Raw genomic sequence first — 25582 nt, 5'->3', positions numbered from 1 at the left:
TGAAACTTGCTCTGGGAACCACAGATTACGTCTTTAGGGGTGCAGCAGGGCACAGATTGCAGCCTCTTCCCTGGAGTTCTGGGGGTATGGGGGTGAAAACAAACATGGAAGTAGACTCAACAGCCTACGGTTGGCTGTAGAGCACGTCAGGGCCTGGGGACGTCGGGCCCTGCAATGTCCGGACCGGGCCGGTGGAAAACCCCGGGTGGAGGAGGAGGGAGGAAGGGAGGAGGGCCGGGTCCGGCGGGTCGGCAGCAGGCTGGGCGGTCTTCCCTCTGGGGTGCACGTGGCCAGCCCGGGGTGCCGGGGCGGCAAGATGGCGCCGTCCCCGCGCCGAGACGGGAGGAAGGTCGAAGGGGGCAGGCCTGCAGCTCCTCAGCCTCCAAGCGCATTGCTCCCCGGGGCAGCCACGGCGAACGGTTCCCCCGAGCTCACCACCGTTCGCGTGCGCCGGAAGCGGCTCCCGGCGAGGCGGGGCGGGCCCTCCAGAGCGCCGGCTCCCCGCCCCGCCGCGACGCCGCCTGAGGACGCCACGGAAGCGACGGAAGCGGCCGCGCGCCTGCGCACGGGCGCTCGGCGGCGGCGGCGGCGCGCGGCGGCGGCTTTAGGCGTCATCGCGAACGCGACGCCCCGCAGGCACAGCCTGGGATCGGCCATTGGGGAAGCGCGGCGGCGGCGGCGGCTTCAGACGTCATCGCGAACGCGACGCCCCGCAGGAACAGCCTGGGGCCCGGCCATCGGAGCGGCGCGGCGGCGAGTCTGGCCGGGAAGATGCCAGTGGCGGTGATGGCGGAAAGTGCCTTCAGTTTCAAGAAGCTGCTGGATCAGTGCGAGAACCAGGAACTCGAGGTAGCGCCTGGGAGGAACTTTGGGGCGCGCAGATCTCGGGGCGGAGGCTGGGGGGCGCCGGTTTCCAGGGCCACGGGGCCGGGCTTGCAGGCCCCCGGGTGCACGCCGAGCGGGACGTGCCGAGTCGGGCGGCTCTGCGACCCCGGGTCTTGAAGGCCTAGAACCCCTGACCGGCCCGTGAGACCCGGGGAGGGGGGGGGTGGCGAGGGCCCGGACCCCGTGACCCGCCCGTGAGACCCGGGAGTGGGGTGAGGGCCCGGCCCCCGTGACCCGCCCGTGAGACCCGGGGGGGGGGGTGCGAGGGCCCGGCCCCCGTGACCGGCCCGTGAGACCCGGGGGGCGGGGGGGGAGGGTGCGAGGGCCCGGACCCCGTGACCCGCCCGTGAGACCCGGGGGGCGGGGGGGAGGGTGCGAGGGCCCGGACCCCGTGACCCGCCCGTGAGACCCGGGAGTGGGGTGAGGGCCCGGACCCCGTGACCCGCCCGTGAGACCCGGGGGGCGGGGGGGGGAGGGTGCGAGGGCCCGGACCCCGTGACCCGCCCGTGAGTGAGCATTTCATCTGTCCTTGTGCCTCTTTGCTTTCACCCACCCTACGTGCTTCTCTTGCTGATGACGCCTTACTTCTCCGGCTGGTGGGGGGCGACAATGGGGGTCCTGGGCGGTTTTGTGGATAATGCAGGTGGATAGACAGGACCAGAAAGAACCTTGAACACAAAACAGAACGAGCCTTTCTTAGTCTTGTAAAGTTGTACTCAAGTGAGCTTGCTGTTCTCTGTAAGCCAAATGGTAGTTGCATTGTGCAACTGATAAAAGATTTTTCTTAGGTCCTTAGGCACAATGATGGTATGAAAAGTAAAATGAGGACAGCCGGTAGAAGCAGCGGCTGCCTCTGCCTAATGGACGTTAGTAGATCTGTGGAGTGAGAAGGGAAATTACTTTGTAACTCAGCTGTGGTTGCAGTGTTCCTCACAGATAGCCGCATGTTTGATGTAATGGGCAAGATCGTGCCTTAGGAATCCGTGGGAAGTTTTTAATTCCTACAAGAGTAAGATGACCTGAATCAAAATGTGAGGACTGGTGACGAGACTTTTTTGGGGGGGCCAGTCCTGGGCCTTGGACTCAGGGCCTGAGCACTGTCCCTGGCTTCCTTTTGCTCAAGGCTAGCACTCTGCCACTTGAGCCACAGCGCCACTTCTGGCTGTTTTCTGCATATGTGGTGCTGGGGAATTGAACCCAGGGCCTCATGTTTAGGAGGCAAGCGCTCTTGCCACTAGGCCATATCCCCAGCCCATGGTGAGGGGACTTTACTTAGATATTTTTTGTATAGAAAATAAGATTGACAGCCAAAGGGATATAATGTCACAGCTGATGCCATAACCAGACTCTCTGCTCAGGATTTTAGTACTTAGTATTTCTCTCCTTCTCCTTCTGCATCTGTAGTATAAGGGGGCTTTCTCCTTAAGAATTAATAGCATGTTCTGTGTTTATTGAAAGTATAAGATAAAGGGAGGTTTCTTTTTTCCTTTATTTTTGGCCTTCTAGGCCCCTGGAGGAATTGCTACCCCCCCAGTATATGGTCAGCTTCTAGCTTTATATTTGCTCCATAATGACATGTAAGTACCTATTACTTAAACTAACAGCAGCTGCTAACTCTGTTAGGCTGAATTATTCTACATTGAAGTAGATCACAAGACAGACACAGTGAACTATATCTTTTGTTATTATATATAATATGCTCCAGGTGAATTATAATGTTCTTATTTTTAAATACATTCATTTTATATACACCTTCTAAAAATTTGTGTTTTGTTTCTAAAGAGGAAAGCACAGTGCCAGTAATCATTGGCTTTGTGTGTGCTTTTAAAAACTTACTTATGACCTCTGTTTACTTAGGTTTGGTACTGGGGCTTGAACTCAGGGCCTCTCCTTGCCACTTTGCTTTTTCACTCAAGGCCAGTGCTCTACCATTCCACATCTCCATTCAGACTTTCTGTTGGTTAATTAGAGATGAGTCTCATGGACTTTTATGCCTGGGCTGGCTTCAAATCTCCATCCTCAGTTCTCAGCTTCCTGAGTAGCTAGGATTGCAAACATGAGCTACCAGCACCTGGCTGTTTAATTTTAAATGTAGTCCGTATGACCGAAAGGAGCTTGAAAGGGAAAACTGGGAAAGCTGAGGGAACTTGGTTACCAATGACTATGAGGTTTTGTTTGTTTATTTATTTATTTATTGCCAGTCCTGGGCCTTGAACTCAGGGCCTGAGCACTGTCCCTGGCTTCTTTTTGCTCAAGGCTAGCACTCTGCCACTTGAGCCACAATGCCACTTCTGGCCATTTTCCATAGATGTGGTACTGAGGAATCGAACCCAGAGCTTCATCCTAGCCCATATTCCCCAGCCTGAGATTTCTTGAAAGTCTTTTTTTTTGTTTGTTTTAAAACAAAAATTCTGTTTCCTTAAGGAAAATCAGAAAGACTCTATCCTAAAGAATAGGGTCTCCTATAGTTCTAGTACACATTGATAGTTTATAGTCCTATTTTGGTTTAGATTCCTGCAAACACTTTGTGATATTTTTTCAAAAGCTAACCCAAGATTTTTATTCCACATGTCATGTAACTTGAATATTTCCTTTTTTTGAATCCACTATCTTAAGTTTGTTCCAGTACCTTTAAAAACTCCTGCTTGAGGCTTTAGAGAAAACCCTTCTGTGGGAGAAGGGATATTAAGGAGAGAAACTGTGTGTTCTCTGCTTGCCTTCAGGGTGTGGCAGAGCCTTTTAAGTATATAACATTGTTTATCTTTGTATCTGAAATTCTGTACATTACTTAGTTTGGCCATTGTTTAAGAGCAGGATCTTGATTTTTAAAAATTAAGTAAAAAATAGCAAAATGTTACTTTGATAAAAATATTTTGAAATATATATCTGTATGGTTTTATTGGAACCAGTAACTGTTCATTACTGGTTTTTAAAATTGATTTCTCTTCTTTGTAAAAATTAGGAATAATGCAAGGTATCTTTGGAAAAGGATTCCACCTGCTATAAAATCTGTAAGTATTCTTTCATGCGTCTTGTTGTTTCAATACAACAGTGGTGTTTGCATAAACAGCAACTTCTTACAAATTGCTGCTTTCTTTCCTGTGTGACAGAAATGGTCGTTAAACTAGCATTAATGTTAAAATACCAGATTCCTCCAATCAGAAGTTTGAAATTTCCATAGAATGGTATAGAAGTCTGTAGTCAGCTTATTGGTCAGATTCTTGTCTTAGAAGCTTCTACCCCTATTAGTGGAGCAGGGAAGGATGTGGGAGGGTGGAGGCAGTGGGTGGCGGTGATTTGAAATGGACTTCTGCAGTACTTACTTTGTAACTGGTGTTTTTTATGAGAATATTCAGCATTAAGATTAGTTTTGCTAACTAGATTTTCAATGGAAGAGGAGATGAAATAGTGAGAAGTGTCTTGCAAAATAGAATGAAGTTAGTTTCTTTCCCTGACATTCTGTTAAGTAAGAGTGGATTGTCATTCAGATTATTTGGTAAACTAAAAATTTACTGATTGTATACATAGTTTCACTTTTCATGGAAACTATTCTAGGCTGTGGTCTGTGACTTCTTGGATTGAAAGTCTGGTATTTATTAGCCAGCTGAGTATTACTTTTGTGCTATGTATATATAAACATGTATATGTATGTATATAATATGTTAACTATGTGTATGCAAAATGACAGCAAACATCTATAAAAAACAACAATACTTAAGACAATGAGCCCCCAGGCTTAATTCTGAGATATCATGCTTTGATTTGCTCCTATAGTAAAAATGTGTATTTGATATACAAGTATTTTCCATTATTGATGCTCAAAGGATTTGAAAACCTTTTTGACAATAGAAGGATAATTGCATCTCTTAAAAGGAACGGTGGGTTATTTTTTCCTTTGTGACACTAACAAATGTCATGTCGTTTCTTGTATCTTGTTTTAAGATGTAGTCAATGGTAAATTACAGAGTTAATACTTTCTAAGATAATAATGTTCATTGCAGGCAAATTCTGAACTTGGGGGAATCTGGTCAGTAGGACAGAGGATCTGGCAAAGAGATTTCCCTGGAATCTATACAACCATCAATGCCCACCAGTGGTCTGAGACTGTCCAGCCAATCATGGAAGCGCTTAGAGGTAGTGTTTGTTTGTGTTAATATTTTCATTGGGTGCTGGGGCCTGATGATTCATGCCTGTAATTCCAGGAGTCTGAGATGTGTGGATCTCAGTTCAAAGCTGGCCTTGGTGGGAAAGTCCATGAAATTCTAATCTCCAAAAAAAGGCAGGAAGTAGCGCTACGACTCAAACTGTAAAGTGCTAACCTTGAGCACAAAAGCTCAGAGACAGTACCTAGTCCCTGAGTTCAAGTCCCAGGACCACCAAAATAAAAATAATTGGGCCAGATGTTGTAGCTTATGCCTGGAACCCTAGCGACTCGGGAGGCTGAGATCGGAAATGAGTCATGACAGGAAGTTCTCAAGAACCCTTCTCAGTCAGAGCTGGGCAGTGGCTCACATCTGGCATGCCAGGCACAGAGGAGGCCGAGATCAGGATTTCAGTTTCAGACTAGCCTGAGCCAAAAAAAAAACCCAAAAAACCCTGTGTGACTAACCCACCGTGGAAATCCCCAGATGCATGGATGCTGCCGTGTTTTCCTCCATAACATGCTGTCTGGTAAGAGCGGTCTCGAGAGTTGAATGACTTCAGAAGTTACTCTTTGCTTTTCAATGTATTATAAATCTATTTCTAGTTCAGGGCAGTCACCGTCAAGCTTAGTACCAATGGCTCACATGTGGGATGGAGAAGCTGAGGTCCAGAGAGTCACAGTCCACACCCATCTCAGGCAGAAATGTCCCTGAGCTGCCGTCCAGAATAGCCAGCAAAAGTGAGCAAAGAGGTAAAGCGTGCCTGGGTTCTGGTGGCTGCTGTAGTCCTAGCTACCCAGGAAGCTGAGCTTGGAGGACTGCGCTCCATAGCCAACCTAGGCAGAAAAATCTCTTGGCAGGAAGCTCAAGTGGTAGAGTACCAGGTTTGAGCACAAAAGCTAAGCAAGAGCACAAGCTCCTGAGTTTAAACTCTGTTAACTGGGGGGGCAAAGGTCGAGTGTCAGCCTAGGCAGCAAGCCGAGCACGAGAGAGCACAGGGTCCTGAGCTTAAAGCCTAGTTCTAGCAAAAAATTAAAGAACAGTCATTTCCTCGGTCCATTTTTGATTATGACAAAATTCCCTGGGCACACACGGCGAGGGCGTGTGTCCATTCTCACCTCATTGGAGAGGCCGGTGGGTGTCTCGAGGGGGGGATCCGAGGAGGTAGACCGCGGAGGCCATTGGGATGGAGCGAGTAGAGCAGCGTGCCATCGCCAGTGAACGATGCTGCAGAAAGTTTAGAAGTAGGGGAACACTGAACAGGCCATGGAGGAAGCACAAAGCCCAGGAACGAGAATGTCTAAGACTTGCCTGCGAGCCACGGGACTGGTTTTTGAAGCAAGGGGCTCCTGAAGCTTGACATTGTTCACAGGAAATACCAGCGGACTTTCAACATGTTGTGGGGTTTAAATATGTACAGTCACCTACTAAGTAGGGAGTGTAAAATCCAGGCTCTTTCCTAAGCCTGTGGGCAGGCTGGCAGAGGAGCCCTCGTGTTTCCAAAAGGGGAGGTAGAGGAGATGAGCTAGCGGGGTTCATCTGGAAAGAACGGCGTTCCGTGTGGACGTGAGCCATTTCTAGGGAAGTGTTCCTGTGCCTGGTAGCCGGTGCTCCCATGCCAGGGTCGTTCAGGCGTGGAGTTTAGGGTTGGGAGGCGAGTCTGGGCTGTGATGCCAGCGTGGGTGTCAGGATGGGGGCTGTACTCTGGGAAGTGTGTTCTGCAGTTCCGGGGGGGTTCCTGTGTTTGATCCTAATCCTGGGAAGTGTGTTCTGCAGTTCCGGGGGGTTCCTGTGTTTCATCCTAATCCTGGGAAGTGTGTTCTGCAGTTCCGGGGGGTTCCTGTGTTTCATCCTAATCCTGGAAGGATCTCTAACAGACACGCGGGCTCTCTAGTCATTCTTTAAAATCTTTAAAAGGAGTATCCTAAATACCTAAGCGTGTTTAAGCAAGCTTTGAGCATATGTTAACAGTTTTGCCATCTTGGTAACTCTCCCTGCTGAGGCCCTGTGATGTGCCGGGCACATCTGCCTGTCGTTGAGCCAGCCTGGTCTTCCTCGCGAAGACAGGGCGTCAGCGGTCCTGGCTGCAGCTGTGGTTTTAATCACTGCTCTGTTCCTCCCCCGACTCTCCACCTGCACCCCAGACGCCACCAGGAGGCGCGCCTTCGCCCTGGTCTCGCAGGCCTACACCTCCATCCTGGCCGACGACTTCGCGGCCTTCGTGGGACTTCCCGTGGAGGAGGCTGTGAAAGGTACCGGCAGCTCATCACTCTCGGGGGGCAAAGCACTGGCGTGCACTGCGGTCTGCTCCCTCCCGGGCACCATGGAGGAGATGTTTGCATTTCAGGAAGGTGATGGGGACTGTTTCGCGTGCCCCTCCCCCCAAGGTTTGGACCAGAAGTCCCCATGGCCTAGCACAGGACTGGAGCCAGCAGAGGGGGCCCCATCCGCACAGTTGGTTGAGAAGACGCATCTTAGTTGTTCTCCTGGCTCCCGTTTAGCAGTCGTTAGCTTGCCCTACTTTGAAAGGCAGTCTCCCACATCCCTCTCAAGCCCCTTCTTCCCGTTCCCTCACGCCCAGGGGCGCCCACCCCTACCGGTAGACCACTGTACTCTGCCGGTAGAGTGCCGTATTCTCTTTGAGTGTATGGTTGGCGGTTTGATTTAACAGCTGGCTGGGAGCTGCGAAGAACTCTTACTTCTTACCAGCGCCAGGCCCAGCACAGTTGCGGGCTTGCATGGAGTAAGATAGGCGCTGGGAGGGTGGTTTGTGTGTTATTTACTGCTGGGAATGGAACCCTCGTCTATGCTGAGCACACGCTTTACAAACATCACGCGACCCCCAGCCCCAGAGCTCTTAGATCACACGTAGGTTCTCAGGCAAGCGTGTACCCCTTACTGATTGTAGTTTATTGTCCAGAGCCCGTATCCCTGGCTCTTAGCGCCTGGCCTGGCGTGGATCCGCGCCCCCCTGTCTGCCTTGAGGCTGCCACTCTGGCCTCGGGGAAGTCACGAAAGCCCGCACCTCACGTGACGGCTAGCAAGAGCGGTGGCCATCACCTGAGTTGGTACCTAAGCACCATCATCTTTGCTATTGGGTTACTGACAGGACGATGACAAAGGCATCTCATATGTTTGTTTATAATAATATTGACTGGGCCAGTACTTCATAGTCCAACTGCCCGTTAGTGGTCATAGCAGATAGAGTGAAATGTACGAGTCCGTGTGACTTTGACAGTACGCCTTTCTAGGTAGGTGAGCATTGAATTAGGCTGGTCGCGTGACGCATAGACAGGCTGTAGGACTTCCGTGACGTCTTCATTCATATGTGAAACACGCTTTTAGGAATACTGGAACAAGGATGGCAAGCTGACTCTACCACGAGGATGGTGCTGCCCAGGAAGCCAGGTAGGCAGAGCCCCTGGGCCCTGGCCCCACATGGAACTTGGAGCGCGATAGGAACTCTGAAGCAGGGCAGTAGGCCTCGCTCACCTGCTGAACATGGACGTAGGACTTCAGCGCTCAGGGCAGAAAGGGTCTTAAAGCTCTCCCGGTTTTACTTTAACATTTGCAATACACTTCTCTCTGCTTCCAAGCCACCAGAACTATGAGAAATTAATTTGTTTAAACTTTAAAAATACGTATTTCTTGTTTAAAAGACTACTGTATGTTGCTTTTTGCTAGATATTAATCTCAGTCTTTGTATTTGCGGAGCCACTTCTAACTGTGCGTGACTTCCAGTATCACTGTCTTTACGGTAGTTAAATGCTCAGAACTTGCTTTTTCTTGTACTAGACTCACGCAGACTGCTCCCGTTAACTTCTTTCCAAGGCCTCCGGCCCGTGGCCTGTCCATCGTTTCCGCCAGGCCTGCAGAGCCGGCATTTTCCTGCCTCTGCCCAAGTCCCCTGTTGTTTAAAAATGCCACGGTCACATCCAGGTGTTAATCTGCTTGTGGGCCCCAGCCACTGTCGGAGAGGGAGGCTGGGCCCGCCAGGCCCACGGTGCGGGGAGGCTGCCCTCGGTGCCCTGGGTGGGAGTGGGCGGCTGGAAGCGGGCGCTGCAGGGACAGCGTGCAGGGCCTGGGAAAGGTCTTCAGGAAGCTGCCATAAGCGCGTGTCTCTGTTTAGTTGCAGGTGCCCTGGACGTTTCCTTCAACAGGTTTATTCCCTTATCAGGTATCTATTTTCCTATGATGATTCAAAAAGTTTTGCTGCTCTTAGTTTTTTTGTAACGTCTGTATGTTTTTTAAGCTCTAAAGCACAAAGAGATTGAAAGTTAGAACTGTCGCGGTGAGTGTGAAACCCTGGGCTCCTGGAAGGGCGCAGTGGTGCGCTCTGGCCAGCCACGGGCTTTGCTGACACAGTGCAGGCGGCACCCCCAGGTGACGGTGGCGCCTCCACACTAGAAGGCAGATTCCCTGAGGATGGACTCCTCGGGGGGCCTGTGTTCACAGACCATGTCCTCTGCCCCGAGAGTTGTGCCAGGCACATAGACATCTACACTGAGTACTCGCTCCTCAGAGCAACTGTCTCCCGGTGGGGCCTTCCCGCGGCCTGTGGGCTCCGGCAGGGCCTTCCACAGCCTGTGGGCTCCAGCGGGGCCTTCCCGCGGCCTGTGGGCTCCTGTAGAGAGATGGCACATGGAGCATTTTGAACCCTCACACCGTGCACTGACCTATCTTATGTTCAGTTTGGCAAGACCACATGCTTCTAGAAGTGTAGACTTCTTGACTTGATGTCTTCAGGAGTCTGGGCCTCTAAGAGGCCTGACCTTGTCTCAAGTCAGGTAGCTATAAGAGAGTTACCTTCTGGGGCTGAGAATATGGCCTAGAGTGCTCGCCTCGTATACATGAAGCCCTGGGTTCAATTCAGTTTCTCAGCACCACATACATAGAAAAAGCTGGAAGTGGCACTGTGGCTCAAGTGGCAGAGTGCTAGCCTTGAGCAAAAGGAAGCCAGGGACAGTGCTCAGGCCCGGAGTCCAAGCCCGAAGACTGGCCAAAAAAAAAAAAAGAGAGAGAGAGTTACCTTCTTGTTAAATTAAAGGTGGGGCGGGTGGGTAGCCGGGCGGCAGCTTGGCCACGCTCGCTCCCGTCTGACGTGAACTGTGTCTCTCTTTACGCGCAGAGCCCGCCCCTGTTCCGCCCATCCCCAATGAGCAGCAGCTAGCCAGGCTGACTGACTACGTGGCTTTCCTTGAAAACTGACTTCTTCTGAGCTCAAGACCGCCTTCAGAGCCCTGTACAATGACAGATACAGAAATATCCATTTTTTCATTTTCAAATCTACGGGATGGAATGAGCACCTCCGCGTTCCTTTCTGAGTATGTGATAAAATACACATATAATATAAAGTATATTACATAGATGTTGTGCTTGCGCATTCTGCCGGGTAGCGGCTGTAGCGCGCACCCTTGCACCACGTAGGTTTGATGGGAGCCGGCAAGGTTGTGCAGCTGGCTTGAAATCCTCAGTGACTCCTGAAACCCACCCGCGCGCGCGCGTGCACCGGCAGACCCGCCGTCTTCAACCTGCCCCCCGGTGGCTGCCCGGGGCGCGGCAGGGGCTGGACCTGAGCCGCCAGGGCTCAAGGTCCCCCCCCTCCCCCATGGGACTCGAGAGGCTCCTTCCCGTGGAGTACACAAACAGCCGGGACAAAGCGGGGGCTTCGCCAGGAGGCTGGCCCCAAAGAAGGCACACAAGGGGTTCTCCAGAAGGGCCACGTTCTCGGTCTTTGGGAAGAAGGCAGAGTTGGGTGGGGTGGTTTACAGACACGGGGGAGTGCTGCACTGTTCCCCCCTCCTGTGCCCCGTCAGGGGGGGCCAGGCACGAGTGCTGTACTGTTCCCCTCTTCTGCACCCTGGGAGTGGGGGGCGCTCATCTCTCTCCAGTGAAGTTCTTCTTTTGAAGAAACATCAAACAAGCCTTTCATCCTGTGTGACCGTTCTCTGAATATTTCAAGTTGTGTACTGTGTCTTCAGGTGCAAGTGCCCCTTAGTTTGTCCGTTCTACATTTGTTCAATAAATATTTAATTGAATTCTTCAACTGTTTCCTATAAGATAGTTTGTAGAAATTTAACGTCTCAGTCTTTTGCAGACATACCCAGTTTTGTCATTGCCTTTCAAAGTAAGAATTGAAGTAGAAATGATTTCTGTAGTGACAGTTCCATAATTCTAATTTATTTTACACTTGTTTAATTGACTCAGTTTTTCAACAGATGTGAACTTAAGTTTTAAGTTAAGATTTTGTTTAATCCTAGTAGGAAACTTTTGTTTTTCAAGCTTGTTTTCCAGTTGAGAAGTCAGAGGCTCAAATAAAAGTAGTGGCGCGTGCCAGCTTTTAAGCTCTCGGGATTCAGGCTGATTGCACCACGGGCAGATTGGAGTCGACCCAGATCCTCATTAGTAGGACAGTGGTTGGACAGTGGACTGCGATTGTAAAAGGCACTGGGGGACTTCGTGCGAAATGGCGAGACCTGGGGGGAGCAGGGCGCGGAGTTGTGCATCGTGTGGGGTGAGTGTGGACACATTCAGAGAGCAGCAATGGACAGGTAAACCAAAATGAAATAGGGGCCGTTCTCTGCAGAGGAAGAAGACAGCCACACGGAGAAGGAATGTCGCCTCAGGTGAGCCCCGGCACCGCGGCGCCCTGTGTACCTCCAGGCGCGTGCTGGAGTGCACGCCTTCTCTGCGCGCATGCCTCCTGGCTAGCGTACAGGCTGTACAGGCTGGTCCTCATCTCCACCAGCGCTGACAGCAAAGTCCGAGTCGTGAAAGCATGACATCGGTAGACACAAGTGATCACAAGTTCCACTGGAAACTTAACAGCATCCCCCGCCTCTGCCTGTCTGAAGTGGCCTGGAATAGCGGCTGCGGTAGAACAAGCAAGGCTGCTACACTAGTACCTCGAGGTCCAGGGCGGTAGGGGCACAGTGTACCCCGAGTTAAGGAAGCTTCTGACAGAGGCCCATGCCCGCTTGAAGGGCTACTAGCCCAAAGGAAGACAGCTTGAGCATGAAGAAAAGTACAAGTGTGCTTATACACTCCAAAATAGTTAAGTAAGAGCATCATTGTGCAAGATGGCCAGGGATACGGGCCTGGTTCACTTCCCTCTTACTGATCCGCTTTCAGAAGAAGTTGGTGTGCCTGTGGTCGCCAAGGCAACAGGCCTGGGCCGAGAGTGTCAGACAGCTGGTGAGGGGCAGGCCTCGAGGGGAGGGGTCGAGTGAGAGCGTTGGCGCTTGGCACCCTGCCTCGGGAGTTGGTGCTGGTAGCTGCCCCGGGCCGTCCGCCCTGGCTGCCCCATGCCCTCGCAGAGGACCCCAGCGCGGGTCCTCACCACGCCGGGCTGCCCTGGGGCCCACGCACTTCTGGGTGCAGGGGCAGTCCTTGGCACAGCTGTGTGGCAGTGAGCAAGCACCCCCCTGCTGTGGGCACACGACTCCATGCGTGTTCCACGCGTGAGTCTGGAAACGGACCCTTGCAGGGTGCGGCCGTGATTTCCGTGGAACAGCTCTGCACTGAAGCTTTGGGGGATTTTTTTGCCTTCTCAGAAGCTGGGTGTAGTGCCAAAAGCAAGTGATCCAAACAGGGAAATGCAGGCGGTGAAGCGGGAAGTGAGACCCTGCCCTAAGAATCATTGTGAAAAACTGGGCTGGAGACGTGGCTCAGTCAGGAGTGCCGGCACAGGACGAGCTCAGATTCCAGCACTGGAAAAAATAAAAATAAAATTCTCACCTTAAATACTGTGACAGACTTTGGTAATCTCAGATAAAAATCTGAAGTCAGTTATTTTAGCTTCTACTTAGAAAACAAATAGCATAGCTCAGGTTAATCTTACCAGTGAATACAGAACTGAATGCTATAGAAACCCTACAAATAATATAGAAGGTCAAGCAAAACTTTGCCTTTCTTTTAAAAGGAGCCAGTGCTCACTGGAGAAATAGCTGATTCCAGTTTTGAAAGGAGAGAATATCTTGGAACACACTTCGACAAGTAAGGAGGAAGGTGAGAACCGACGTCCTGGAAGGAAACGAGTCTGCGTAGGCATCAAAATAAACAGTGATAGTTGAGAACTAGAACCTAGTGAATAACAATCAGTGGCCCTGTACTGATAAACAGGAGTTGCAAAGGGACCTCGGCTGTTAGGTGCAGCCGTGGAGACCCGTCTCATCTTTGATGCATGAGTTACTTAGAAGCAACTTTTTTGTTGTTGTTTTTGTTTTTTTGGCCAGTCCTGGGGCCTGAACTCAGGGCCTGAGCACTGTCCCTGCCTTCTTTTTGCTCAAGGCTAGCACTCTGCCATTTGAGCCACAGCACCACTTCTGGCCGTTTTCTGTATATGTGGTGCTGGGGAATTGAACCCAGGGCCTCATGTATACGAGGCAAGCACTCTTGCCACTAGGCCATATCCCCAGCCAGAAGCAACTCTTAAAATGAGTGAATTTGGGAGCATCCTTCAACTCTCCTACCATGGAGTCCTGATTAATCCTGTTAACAGAGAACACAGCAATACAGGATTTCAAACCTATGTGTACTGGTTCTTGCCTTGGTCCAGGATAGGTTTATCTTGATCATATAGAAGGAGCAAAGCTGGGCCCCCATCCACTCAGTTGTTTGAGCGGTGACCTCTTGCACTTCCCATATTCCTGACAAAGCTCTGCTATACGTGCACTACCCTCAGCAGAGGGAAGAAATGAAGACCCCCCAACCTTCACATCTGAACCTCCAAAGTTATGAGCAAACTGAACCTTTTCTCTTTAGAAAGCTAGCTGCCTCGTGCGTTTAATAGTAGTAACAGAAAGCTAATTATCATAATGGATTTAGGCAGGGTTGTCGGTGGATATTAGATTAATGGGTGAAAGCTGGAGAACTAAGAATGTTTTCAGACCCAGACTTCCTCCATGCAGAACTTTCCAAAGGGAAGTAAGTATATGAGTATCTTCATGAATAAGCCAGTCAGTGCCTTCAACCAAGCTATCTTTGGGCAACAATTGGCCACATCAGTGCATTATTTCCAATGTATATATGTCCAAGGTGGAAAAAGTGCACGGATGGTAAAGAAGCACCAGACAAACCCAGGGTGAAGGACAGTTTACACAACAGCTGGCCCATGTCAATTCTACAACGAAGACTTGAAGCTTGGAGCACGGCAGCTACGGAGACATTGCTGCAAAGCTCATTATTTGGGAACTGGTGACATCTGGGTGAAGTGTAGACTTGATGAAGAGTTGTCAAACTGCAGCCCATGAACCAAATGTTTTTGCAGATAAAGTTTTATTGGAGCACAGCCAGATCCACTTATTTATGTGTTGTGTATGGCTTCAAGCCGTCTCAGCTCATGCCTGATGGGCTTTCACAGAGACTATGGCCTGCAAAGCAAAGGCTGAAATACCACCAGGCTCTGTATTAAAGAAATGCTCCAACCCTTGGAGCATTTTCTTGATCTGGTTGTATTTACTGTGCTTGTAGAAGACGAATGTATTTTAGGTAGATTGGTAATAAAGCTGGTTTTATCATTTTACCAGAATGCTTATAATTTTATCACCATGCTTCTAGACAGTTCTTAGTTGCAGTACATCATTGCCGGTAGTAGCTCTTGAAACAAAGATGACTTTGATAGCCTGTGGCCTTGACTGAGAAATACTGTTTGAGCTATCTGAACACAAAATGCCTACACACTTGCTCATTGTGTCAATTTAAAAACTTTGAGGTACTCAGAAAGGGGAAAGACGCAGATTAATTATAGACTTCGGAGTTGAATGTTCACGTGAAAATCCAGAGCTTGTATCTGTGCTAAAAGCACATCAACAAAATACCTAGCGGCTATCTGCTTCCCGGCATAGAACAACCAGAGTGCTGTTTAAAGTAGTTCTGAAACATCTTCGCTGTACATTGATGAGCTGACACAGAGTAGAATGTCCCGGAAGACCAGGAGCCAGGTGTCCCCCTGCTCAGGAGCCTGTGTGTCCTGGCCACGCCCCTCCTGCCGGCCTTAGGCACTCTGGGACACTCGTGGGGAATGAGCAGGAGACGGAAAGCAGGGAAGGTCAGTCACCTCCCGGAGCAGTGCACCTTGCAGGTAACACCCGTGGAGAGTGCCTGGCAGGAAGTCCTCCCCCAGGAGGGCTATGGAGGCTGGAGAAAGAAGTAACACAAGGAAAAGGAGCGTGGGCCCGCGTCCAGCCTTTGGTCATTCTCCCCAGAAGTTCAACAAGGTGAGCACAAAAGTAAACATGTTCAATGTATGCATAATTAGTAGGCTCAAATATCTTAAATGTGTTATTTCACTAAAAGATTTGCATTTATGTGTTCAATTTTAAAATATGTTTAAATTAAGTGTTGAAAATATGAAGAGTGATCAAAAGAGACATTGAGAAGACCAATGAAAACCCACATAAAAATGAGCCTCGGGGGCTGGGAACGTGGCTCAGTGGTAGAGTGCTTGCTAGCATGTGTGAAGCCCTGGGTTTGATTCCTCAGCACTACATAAACAGAAAAGAAAGTGGCGCTGTGGCTCAAGTGGTAGAGTGCTATCCTGAGCAAAAAGATGCTCAGGGACAGTGCTCACACCCTGAGTTCAAGCCCCAGCACTGGCAAAAACAATAAAATAAAAATAAGAGAGCCCAGGGGATCAAAGACCTTAATGTAAAATCTAAGACTTGAAAACAGAACAAAACGGAGAGCATTTGAAGATCTTGGCCCAGGTAACTATTTCCTGAATAGGAACAAGAATTAGTAAATGGTATTGCATCAAATTGCAAAGCTCCCATTCAAACATGGTGGCTCACACCTGTAATCTTAGCTGCTCAGGAGGCAGAGACTGGACAGGTCATGATAGGAAGCCAGCCAGGCAAACACAGTGAGTTGAGATCCCAGCCAAAGCCAGGCAGGGTGGGTGTCACTGGTCTATCATCCCAGCTGTGCAGGTAGCAAGCAGGAGGACTGGGGCTCAGACAGGCCTGGCACAAAAACCAGACCCCACCATAAAACTAAAGCAAAAGAACTGGGTGCAGCTCAAGTGGCAGAGCACCTGCCTAGCAAGGATGAGGCCCTGAGTTCAAATCCCAACACTGCCAAAGATGGGAACGCCAAGGAAGCCTATCAGCAGAGTGAAGAGACAGCTTACGAAATGGGAGAACATATTTTCAAACCATTTGTCAGAAGATTAATATCCATAATAAACCCCTCAACAACAAACCTAATCCAGCCTAAAAATTGGCAAGGGACATGGTCAATTACTTCTCAGAAGAGGAAATAAATGCCAATAAGACTATGAAAAATGAAATGTAATATGGCCAGCCATCAGGGAATGCAGATCAGATTACGCTGAGAGGACCTCTCCAGTTTGCCAATTCGAACGACTAGAATAACAATATGCTGGCAAGGATGCGGAGAGGGAGGATTCCTCACCCAACACTGAGGCGAGTGCCAGTGTGTCCAGCCAGCAGGGGGGCTGTGTGCAGGCTTCTCAGACAAAAGAACTCTTCCAACCTGGCCTCCCCAAGCAGCCCCCAGAGGAAACAAGGCCAGCATGCGGAGGACAACGGCAGAATCCGCACAACAGCCGAGATAGCGAAGCAGCCTCTGCCCGTGGGCGGAAGGATGGATCAACAACATGTGGTGTGGAGCCACCACGCAAACCATTGAGCCAGAAATCAATCAGTGAATAAAATGAGCCGTTGTTGGCCAGCCAACAGGCAGACCAGGAAAGCATCATGCCGGGCAACATATCAGTCTTGGAAAGAGAGCGTTGCTTGAGCAGGGGGCTGGGGGGGAGTGACAGATCTTATGTAAAGAAGGGGAGAGGGAAGGAGGATAAAAGGGAGTAGGCCAGCGGTGCACAATATGTACACATATAGGAAGACAGTGAAATCATTCATTAGTGTAATTAGTATGTGGTAATGAAGTTATCTAGTAGATGAAAAATTAACGAGAAATTTGTTTTAGCATAGCACAAAGTTAGCGTCTCAGGGAGAGCAATAACGTGCTGCGGTTAAATGGAAAGGTTTTGGGGTGCAGCCTTGCGGGGGGAGGACTGTTCCCTCCAGGATGAGAAGAATCAGGGCAGAGCCACGGCCACGATGCTCCGTGTCCTTCCGGCCCCCGCGGGGGTGGCCAGCAAGCCCGGGGAACCGCGCCTCCCAGCGGTCTGGGGCGCAGTCGCCGCTCTTTCCACTCTGTGAGCCCCTGACTTGCCCTCTGGTTCTGCAAACTGACCGAGCATTCAAAGCAGTAAGAGAACAGACGTTGTGCAGCTCCGGGTTCGGCTGTGCTCCCCAAGAGCGCCCAGTGAAAGCGGCCACGCCCGAGAGCAGCCGTCATCTCGACGTTTCCCAAGTGTTGCATGAATACTCCCTACGACGTGTCTCAGAAGCAGGGCTGTGCAGGTAGGCTGTTGAGCACGGCTAGGGCTGATGACTGTTTGCACAGGTTGGACTGACAGCCATGTTGTAAACATTCTCTTTATACTTGAGACGGTAAAAGGCCAGCCTCCTCCACTCAACGCCAAGAAAAGCGTGCCGGCCGGCCTCAGACAGGATTTGAAATTTCCATAATGAGGAAAAAGAAAAACAAATGAAATTAATTTTAACGACATGTTCTTTAGCCCAAATCCGAAAGCATCAATTCAGTATATCATCGGTGTCAACCATGACGACATGGCTTAGGCTTCGTCCTTCGCAGCAGGTCTTTGCGATGCCGCGTGCAGTACGGGATTGCATCCCTTCCAGTTGGAACCAGCCGCCTTCTGAGCCCTGGGCAGCCCCAGGTGACAGGCTGACGGGAATCCTGGCGACAAGGGCGTCGCTGCTGATGGAGATCTCTGGGGAGCGTTCGTGCACCCCGGGGTTCATTGTAGGGGGCCCAGGGAGGGACGTCCTCACCCGAAAGCATCCGTCCCCCAGAGGCAGAGCCGCCTGCCAAGCCACTCCCGGCCAAATGCCACCCAGGGCCTGCTGCTACTTGCGCTGTCCTGGTCACACAGGCTGGGGAGGGGCCCTCACGGACAGAGTTGATGACGCCGGGTAATCGGCTCACGTGTCTGTGGCTGAGCAAGCAGCGAGTTTCCTCTGAGCGTGAAGCCCCTTTAAGTAAAGTTCCAAGATGTGGGGGAATAGGTTGCACGTGGTACTTCAAGATCTCATTCACATCTCTTGATGTAAATGACGGGTCACCTGCTCCTCAATCGGCTGAGGGGAGGGAGAGCTGGGAGGACGTCGGACATGTCTTTAAGACGTGAGTGGGCTCCACGGATGACAGGGTACCGGCGGCGGCACCCTGGTTGAGTTGCGATTTTCCTCCAGGGTGGAACTGTAGGAAAAGACTCGATTCCAGAGAAAAGAGGGGCCGTGCCACTTTGCGCTTGCGAGTCCCATGATGGAAATACTCGCTGAAAGCAGGCTTGGTTTAATAATGTTCTCCTGACCGGGAGCCTCTGCCCAAGAAGGGCATCTCAGGACAGACGGGACAGCCTGATGCCGCACGGTGCCCCGGGGGACAAGCACTTGCCCTGTGTCTGTGAAATAACCCGAGTAGAAAAGCGGACGGGGCTGTTCGCTGGCCTGGTCAGTGAGCAGTGTCAAAGAATGGCCCAAGAGAGGGCACGTCCGCGTGCCCCAAGCCCGCCAGGCGCCGCCGTGGGAGCGGAGAGTCAGGATTCGCGCCCCACCCCACGGAGCACGCGAGCGGACGTGTGGGAATGTGCCCCGCACAGCTGCAGCTTCGCGCGGGGGGATTGAATTCGGGTGCAGTCTCGGGAGATGGCCACAGGCCATGGCTGCCTGTCCCGTGAGCAGAGTGCCGAGCGCCACGCGGGGCTTGCTCCAGGGGAGCGCCCTGTGTTGCTTCCTGTTCTCCCCCAGGGCCAGGGGCGCTGACAAGGAGGCACCTGCCGCACGCCGGGCCTCGGCGGCTGCTCTCCAGCTCTGTCACTGGGTTTGCTCAGGCGACACGTGCTCCCGCTGCGTACCTGGTCTCTGTTCTGTGACTCGGGGCTCTCCTCCTGGGGGGCCGGCTCGGGGCTCTCCTCCTGGGGGGCCGGCTCGGGGTTCTCCTCCTGGGGGGCTGGCTCGGGGCTCTCCTTCTGGGGGCCGGCTCGGGGCTCTCCTCCTGGGGGGCCGGCTCGGGGCTCTCCTCCTGGGGGGCCGGCTCAGGGCTCTCCTCCTGGGGGGCGGGCTCAGGGCTCTCCTCCTGGGGGGCTGGCTCGGGGCTCTCCTCCTGGGGGGCTGGCTCGGGGCTCTCCTCCTGGGGGGCTGGCTCGGGGCTCTCCTCCTGGGGGGCCGGCTCGGGGCTCTCCTCCTGGGGGCGGGCTCAGGGCCGGCTCGGGGCTCTCCTCCTTGGAGCAGGGCAGCGCTGTGGCCTTGGCTCCAGTCTCTGGTCCCAATCCGGCCCACCCGTATTTTAGGAACTGTCAACTTGGCCTTAGCATCCAAAATGTGTGGCCTGCCTGGATTTCAATGCAAGCACCCAACTCTTGCCTCACCATTCACTCCAAGCAATCTGCTCAGTTAGGCAAAAACGATCATTTTTTTTTTCGCGGAAAATTCCCTAAAATCATGATTCTCAAAATGTGCCCCCTGGACCACAAGTTGGACTTCACCAAGGAACCCCGGCTCAGACCTGCTGGATCAAAGTGACATTTGGAGGAGCCCTGGGATGCTCCTTGAGCTCTGATGCCTAAGGAGACATTGTAAATGCATACTGTATGTCGCTTTGCCCCTATGCAAAATGTAACTATTTTCCTTTTAAATATGGGAAGGATGGTGTTCTATGTCACCAAGTAACACTCTCCTTCCCCAGCATCACAGGACCTCTTCCAGGCCGTGCATGAGAAGCGTGTCGGGCGGATATTGTTCGTCTTGGAGCTGCCTGGAGCTGCCAGTTGCCATGGATACAGAGATCTCAAAGCCAGATGTGGAGTCTAGCAGCTGTTGGCAAGCGCGTGGCATTCATTTCCTCCGACTGCACTAGCCATTCTTTCTATTTCTCACACACTCTGCTCCGGTGCTTCACGTATTTCTGCAAAGACTTTCCACATTTTTCTATAGCAAGGGGAGAAATGCCTTCATAAACTCGCACCATTATTGGTAGCCGGCAGTCTTTTCTGGTGGCAATGTGTCCTTAAATGATAAAGGGAGTTTTGTCATATATTCCGAAGAACCTATCACGCCTGGCCTTCGTGTCCCCTGCAGCTCCTGCTGCGGGTGTGGGCGCCCCGGGCACCGGCTGGGACGATGCCAAGTGAGGCCTTTGACTGTTAACGCCCCCCCGCAGCCTAAGGAGGAGGGAAGCTGATGATCCGTGCTGGGCGCTGCCCTGTGGCTAGTGTTTGAATGCGGTTGTTTCTCTTAGGTTCGCTGACGTCCCAGTATACATTTCTTCATTCCCTGTAGAGCTGGCCTCGGCGTCTCAGTGTGCAGCTGCACAGCGGAGCCAGGAGCCATCTGCCACACCAGGCTGACTTTCCGAGGTGGAACTTGGCGTGACGGATGAGGCAGGAAGTTTCAGAAAGAAATGGAGACATCCAGACATCCTTAGTATCAAATGTTCAGAACAGAATGACCTGGAAATGCCTCCTGGCCCTGTCATCCTTTTTCCTAGTAATCCGAGGCGCAGCTGCAGGTGTGGGGAAGAGCGTACGCATGGCCGCATCTTCCGAACGTGTCGCCCGTGATCCACGGAGGAGGCAGAGCTCACCGTGCACCTGCCGGCCTGGGCCTCATGCTGAGTGCTGAGCGCGAGTCACTGTACAGCTAGCTACCCGGCCACACGCTTACCCGCCACCAGAGGGCAGGCCTGAGCCAGGCTCTGCGGCCCGGACGGAGCCCAGGGCTCAGAGCACGCGCCGTGCTGGGCACAGGCCCCGGGGCAGGGAACCCATGACTCCCGGAGAGAGGCCAGGGTGTAGTGAGTGAGGATGAAACTTGCCGTGGTGGCTGCAACCTAGCCAGCCTGCGCGGTCGCAGGGGACGCAGGGGTCGCAGGGGACACAGGGGACGCAGGGGATGCCTCCCACAGAGCCAGCTTCTGCCGCCGCTCCGCGGGGCGGGGGTGGGGAAGTTTCTGGTAAACAGTGGAAGAGGCCAGCTCTGGAGTTCCAAATCCTCGATCTGGACCTCTCCGGTCCGGTCCGTGGGCTCCGCTGAGCCTCACCAAGTGACGCTTGGCCGCGAGCCCGTGACGCTCCGCGTTGTCGTCAGCGTGAGTCGTGGTGAAGCTGCAGAGTGAATGGAAGCAGACTGACTGTGTGTCCTGCCCTCAATGGCTGGTGTTGAGCAACTTTTTGTCGCTCTTTCCTGAGAGTCCTGGGACTTGAACTCAGATCCAGGCCGCGGTCCCTGAGGCTCTTTTTGCTCAAGGCTAGCGCTCTGCCACTTGAGCCACAGCGCCGCTCCCAGCAGTTTCTGAGCGGTTTATTAGACAGACTTTTCCGCCCAGTCTGTCTTCGAAGCCTGAGTAGCTAGGATTGCAGGCACAAGCCACCAGTGCCTGATGCTGAGCGACTTTTCTAATGTTCACTTGTCACTAAAGGTAACAAAGGCAGAAAGTGGTGGGGAGTGGGTCCAGGGCGGGCTCCCCCTCCAGAAAGCACAGGGTCCTGAGTTCAAGCTCCAGTACTGTGCTCGCGCGCATGTGCACGCACGTGTGCGCACACACACACACACACACACTTTCTTTTCTAGCATCAAGGCTTGAGAATTCGGAAGCTCCTTTATCCCAGAAATTGTTATGCCAGATTTCCGGTCCCCAAAGACCACCAAGGAGCCGATACCCATGCAAATGCACGAGAGTCTTTATTGCAAGCTCGAGGCTAGACTCTCAACCGTCACCAACACAGCGGATCTGGATTGAGAGCCCCGACCCTCAGATAGGCAGGGTTTTTATTGTGATTGCCACAGGGGCAGGCTATTTCCAACTTGGCAGATACTTGATTGGATGGCATTGAGCAAGCAAGTCTTGTCCTATTTCTACTGGCTATCTACCCTTTCAGTTATCTGTTTTGGCTTTGATATCGGGAACTGGCCTCGATATCAGGAATTGACAGCAGGTGGTCATGTAGCACTGATGCAGGGGGTTAGTGCAGGGGGTAGAGCAAGTCACTAATGGGTTAAGCAAGCCGTTTACAGAAGCAGAATATGCGGTCAGGCTGACCTAGCACCAACTTTATTTTAACAATTGCGACCATGTTTTCCCATTACTACTAAGCAAGCTTGAGCGGGCTAAAACAATCCAGTACTCAGTCATAAGTAAACCAACCTGACAGTTACCATGGCGTTTCTATTACTATTATGGTTATTTCTATAGTCTATGACTATGATCATTTTTTACTGTCCGTTACCATGGTTGCTACCCAGGTACAGAGAGGAACAAGTGCTCCCTATATTTTTAAATGTCAAACTACAAGAAACTAGTCTCCCGGGTGGGGATGCAGCCCTCTAGCATGGAGTCATCACCAGGGTTTAGAAGCTGTTATCATTTTAACACTAACACTTATATTTACTTGCTCCAGTTTTCAGGTCAGCCCTATCAAAATGAGTGATCTGGGCATGTTACCTTTCCCTGACACCTTGTTAGGTCATTTTTGTGGGGATTTAGTGATACAATGCGCATTAAGATTACAATAACATAAGATGCCGTTCCGGACGAGGGGCGTCAGTGGAAACTCTGCGACGGGGCTCACCAGCACCTCCAACTGCGTGCCGCATTGCCGTTCCGAGACTATGTCTCACCTGGTACCAGGATATCTTTCTCTTTCTTCCCTAGCACTGGAGTTTGAACTCAGAGCCTCGTGCCTGCCAAGCTGGTGCTCTATACCTGAGCCAGCCCCACCACGTTAGCCATGGCCACAGTTCCTCATCCGCACCCCTGCTTCAGCCAGGCTCCAGGCTAGACTCCCTTCTTCCCCTTCTTTTTCACTCTCCGATGAAGGCTACTGCAGGCGGAGGCAGGCCTGCTTCCTTAGGTCGTCCTCAAACCCTCAGCAGTGTCCATTTTACTGAAGTGGCCTAGGCCCTGGCTTAATTTTCCCGGAGGACCCCGAGGCTAGCCAGCCACACTTAACCCGATTCGGGAAATCAAGACACACACTCACATCTGTGAGACTCTGGATCCATCTTTGCTAAGCGCGTCTTCAAACACCAGCTTGTGCTCTTTCGAAAGTCAAGACACAAGCGAAAGGTTTTCCTGTAGAGGGATGAACGCGCCCTCTTTTACTCTCAAGTCTTTAAATGAACACTGTGTTCGTCCGTTGGTGTTTGATGGGAAGGCTAAGCCCCTGTCCTCATGAAAGCCTCTGTTCTATTTTTATAACTAATAATGCAGGAGAAAGGGCACGGAGCACACGGAGCTGTGTCCAGAAGGCTTGATGACAGCACTGTGACACCGGCACACAAAAGCCAAGAGGAAAAAAAAAAGAAAACCCAGAATCAGACACACGTGTATTCTTCCAGGACAAAACAAAAATGTTTGAGATGGGGAGAGTTAAACAACGCATTCAGTAAAGGAGACAGTGACTTGTTAGATCTCACAAATATGTACAGTCATTAACTTGATAAAATAACCACTAGGAGAAGCTCATCTTTCTGAAGGGTGTGGACAACTGAGAAATGACTTTTGCTTAATCCTTCAACTCCACTTTGCAGTCCCCACAAAGAAGCGGTGATCGTTAGGTAAGATGGCTCCATGGGGAAAAGGTTTCTAAGGAGATGAATGGTCAACAAGAGAGATTTTGAGAAATCAGGGTGCCTACGTGGGTAGTGAATCTTTCTACTTATTTGTTTCCTGGTATTGGGTCTTGAACTCAGGATCTTGTACTCTGACCTAGCCTTTGACCTCAAGTGGTAGGCTGGCACTCTACCATTTGAGCCATGCCTCCAATTCTGGCTTTTTTTTTTTGGTGAACTGGAGATCGCCAGAATCTCAGATTGATCTTTGTAGATTTGCTTTGAACTGCAATCCTCATCTCTCAGCCTCCTGAGCAGCTAGGATTACAGGCGTGAGCCACCGGTGCTCACCTGTATCGTGAATCTGAACTGTTGCTATGTAGTGCGAGAAGTCATATCTTGTGGGGAAACAAAGACACATTTATTGGGAAGATAAAATGCTGAGGCAAAAGTTCTAGAAATAAAGCAAAAAAATGTAAGAAATTTCTGAATAAAAGGGGAGAGCCAATTGATTTTATAGGTAGAAATAATTTGGAACTCACATTTTTCACAAAATCTGTTAGGGCTGACCTGAAAACTGGAGTAACTAAATATAAGTTTTAGTGTTAAAATGATATCAGCTTCTAAACCCTGGTGATGACTCCATGCTAGAGGGCTGCACCCCCACCCGGGAGACTAGTTTCTTGTAGTTTGACATTTAAAAATGTAGGGAGCCCTTGTTCCTCTCTGTACCTGGGTAGCAACCATGGTAACGGACAGTAAAAAATGATCATAGTCATAGACTATAGAAATAACCATAATAGTAATAGAAACGCCATGGTAACTGTCAGGTTGGTTTACTTATGATTGAGTACTGGATTGTTTTAGCCCGCTCAAGCTTGCTTAGTAGTAATAGGAAAACATGGCGGCAATTGTTAAAATAAAGTTGGTGCTAGGTCAGCCTGACCGCATATTCTGCTTCTGTAAACGGCTTGTTTAACCCATTTGTGACTTGCTCTACCCCCTGCACTAAACCCCCTGCATCGGTGCTACGTGACCACCTGTTGTCAATTCCCGATATTGAGGCCAGTTCCTGATATCAAAGCCAAAACAGATAACTGAAAGGGTAGATAGCCAATAGAAATAGGACAGGACTTGCTTGCTCAATGCCATCCAATCAAGCATCTGCCAAGTTGGAAATACCCTGCCCCTGTGGTAATCACAATAAAAAACCCTGCCTATCTGAGGGTCGGGGCTCTCAATCCAGATCCGCTGTGTCAGTGATGGTTGGGAGTCCAGGCTCGAGCTTGCAATAAAGACTCTCGTGCATTTGCATGGGTATCGGCTCCTTGGTTGTCTTTAGGGACCAGAAATCTGGCATAACAAATCAAAAGCAAGCACCTTATTTGTTAAGCATGTGAAAGCTCCCACCTCGCAGAAGAGTGAATTGCAATAAGCAACTTGCTGGAAAAATACTTTCTTATACAAGGAAAGGGAGAGTCCAAGTTAAAGACAATTCGTTCTTTCCATTACTTCTTCCCTCTATCCCTTCTTCCCTTCCTGCTTTCTTTCCTCCCTCTCTTCCTCCCCTCCTCCTTCCTCTCCACTCCTCCTCATCCTCTTGTTCCTCTTCCTCCTCCCGTTTCTCCTCCCTACTTTGCTTTTATTTCTGCACCTCCCAGTTGCAATACCCTTACAATATATTGCTGAAGTTCTGGTTTACTCTTGTGCCAGCTCTCTAAATCTCAACACCCAACATACCCAGTAGCCCAGCTGTCAGCACCGGGAGGCTGACATCGCTGTGACAGTTCTCTCATCTGTGCTCAGATTTCACTGATGCTCCACCCCGTCTCTCCTGGCCAAGGTTCCAGGCCCTCACACTTGGTGGTCACGTCTCGCTGCGTCTGTGTGGAT

At 51.1% G+C, this 25582-nt stretch overlaps 1 protein-coding gene across 1 annotated transcript; it reads left to right on the top strand.

The window, feature by feature from the left end:
• Positions 1-696: 696 nt before the first annotated feature.
• Cops8 (COP9 signalosome subunit 8) lies at positions 697-10395 on the top strand. The gene is made up of 8 exons (XM_048344469.1): positions 697-849; positions 2392-2462; positions 3848-3896; positions 4887-5019; positions 7172-7279; positions 8373-8435; positions 9157-9204; positions 10156-10395. The coding sequence occupies exons 1-8, from the start codon at positions 772-774 to the stop codon at positions 10233-10235; spliced, it is 630 nt and encodes a 209-aa protein (XP_048200426.1). The 5' UTR covers positions 697-771; the 3' UTR covers positions 10236-10395.
• The last annotated feature ends 15187 nt before the right edge of the window (positions 10396-25582 follow it).

This window comes from Perognathus longimembris, chromosome 4 (genome assembly GCF_023159225.1).
Source record: "Perognathus longimembris pacificus isolate PPM17 chromosome 4, ASM2315922v1, whole genome shotgun sequence".
NCBI lineage: Eukaryota > Metazoa > Chordata > Mammalia > Rodentia > Heteromyidae > Perognathus > Perognathus longimembris.
Note: the sequence above shows the minus strand (reverse complement) of the source record. Positions and strands in the feature narration are given on the sequence as shown.

What these genes read in the sequence shown, in the direction of transcription:
- Cops8 (XM_048344469.1), top strand. Translation starts at nt 772, where the DNA reads ATGCCAGTGGCGGTGATGGCGGAAAGTGCCTTCAGTTTCAAGAAGCTG. An exon ending in GCGAGAACCAGGAACTCGAG is followed by an intron (nt 850 to 2,391) that starts GTAGCGCCTGGG and finishes TTGGCCTTCTAG; the next exon opens with GCCCCTGGAGGAATTGCTAC. An exon ending in GGTGCTGCCCAGGAAGCCAG is followed by an intron (nt 8,436 to 9,156) that starts GTAGGCAGAGCC and finishes GTCTCTGTTTAG; the next exon opens with TTGCAGGTGCCCTGGACGTT.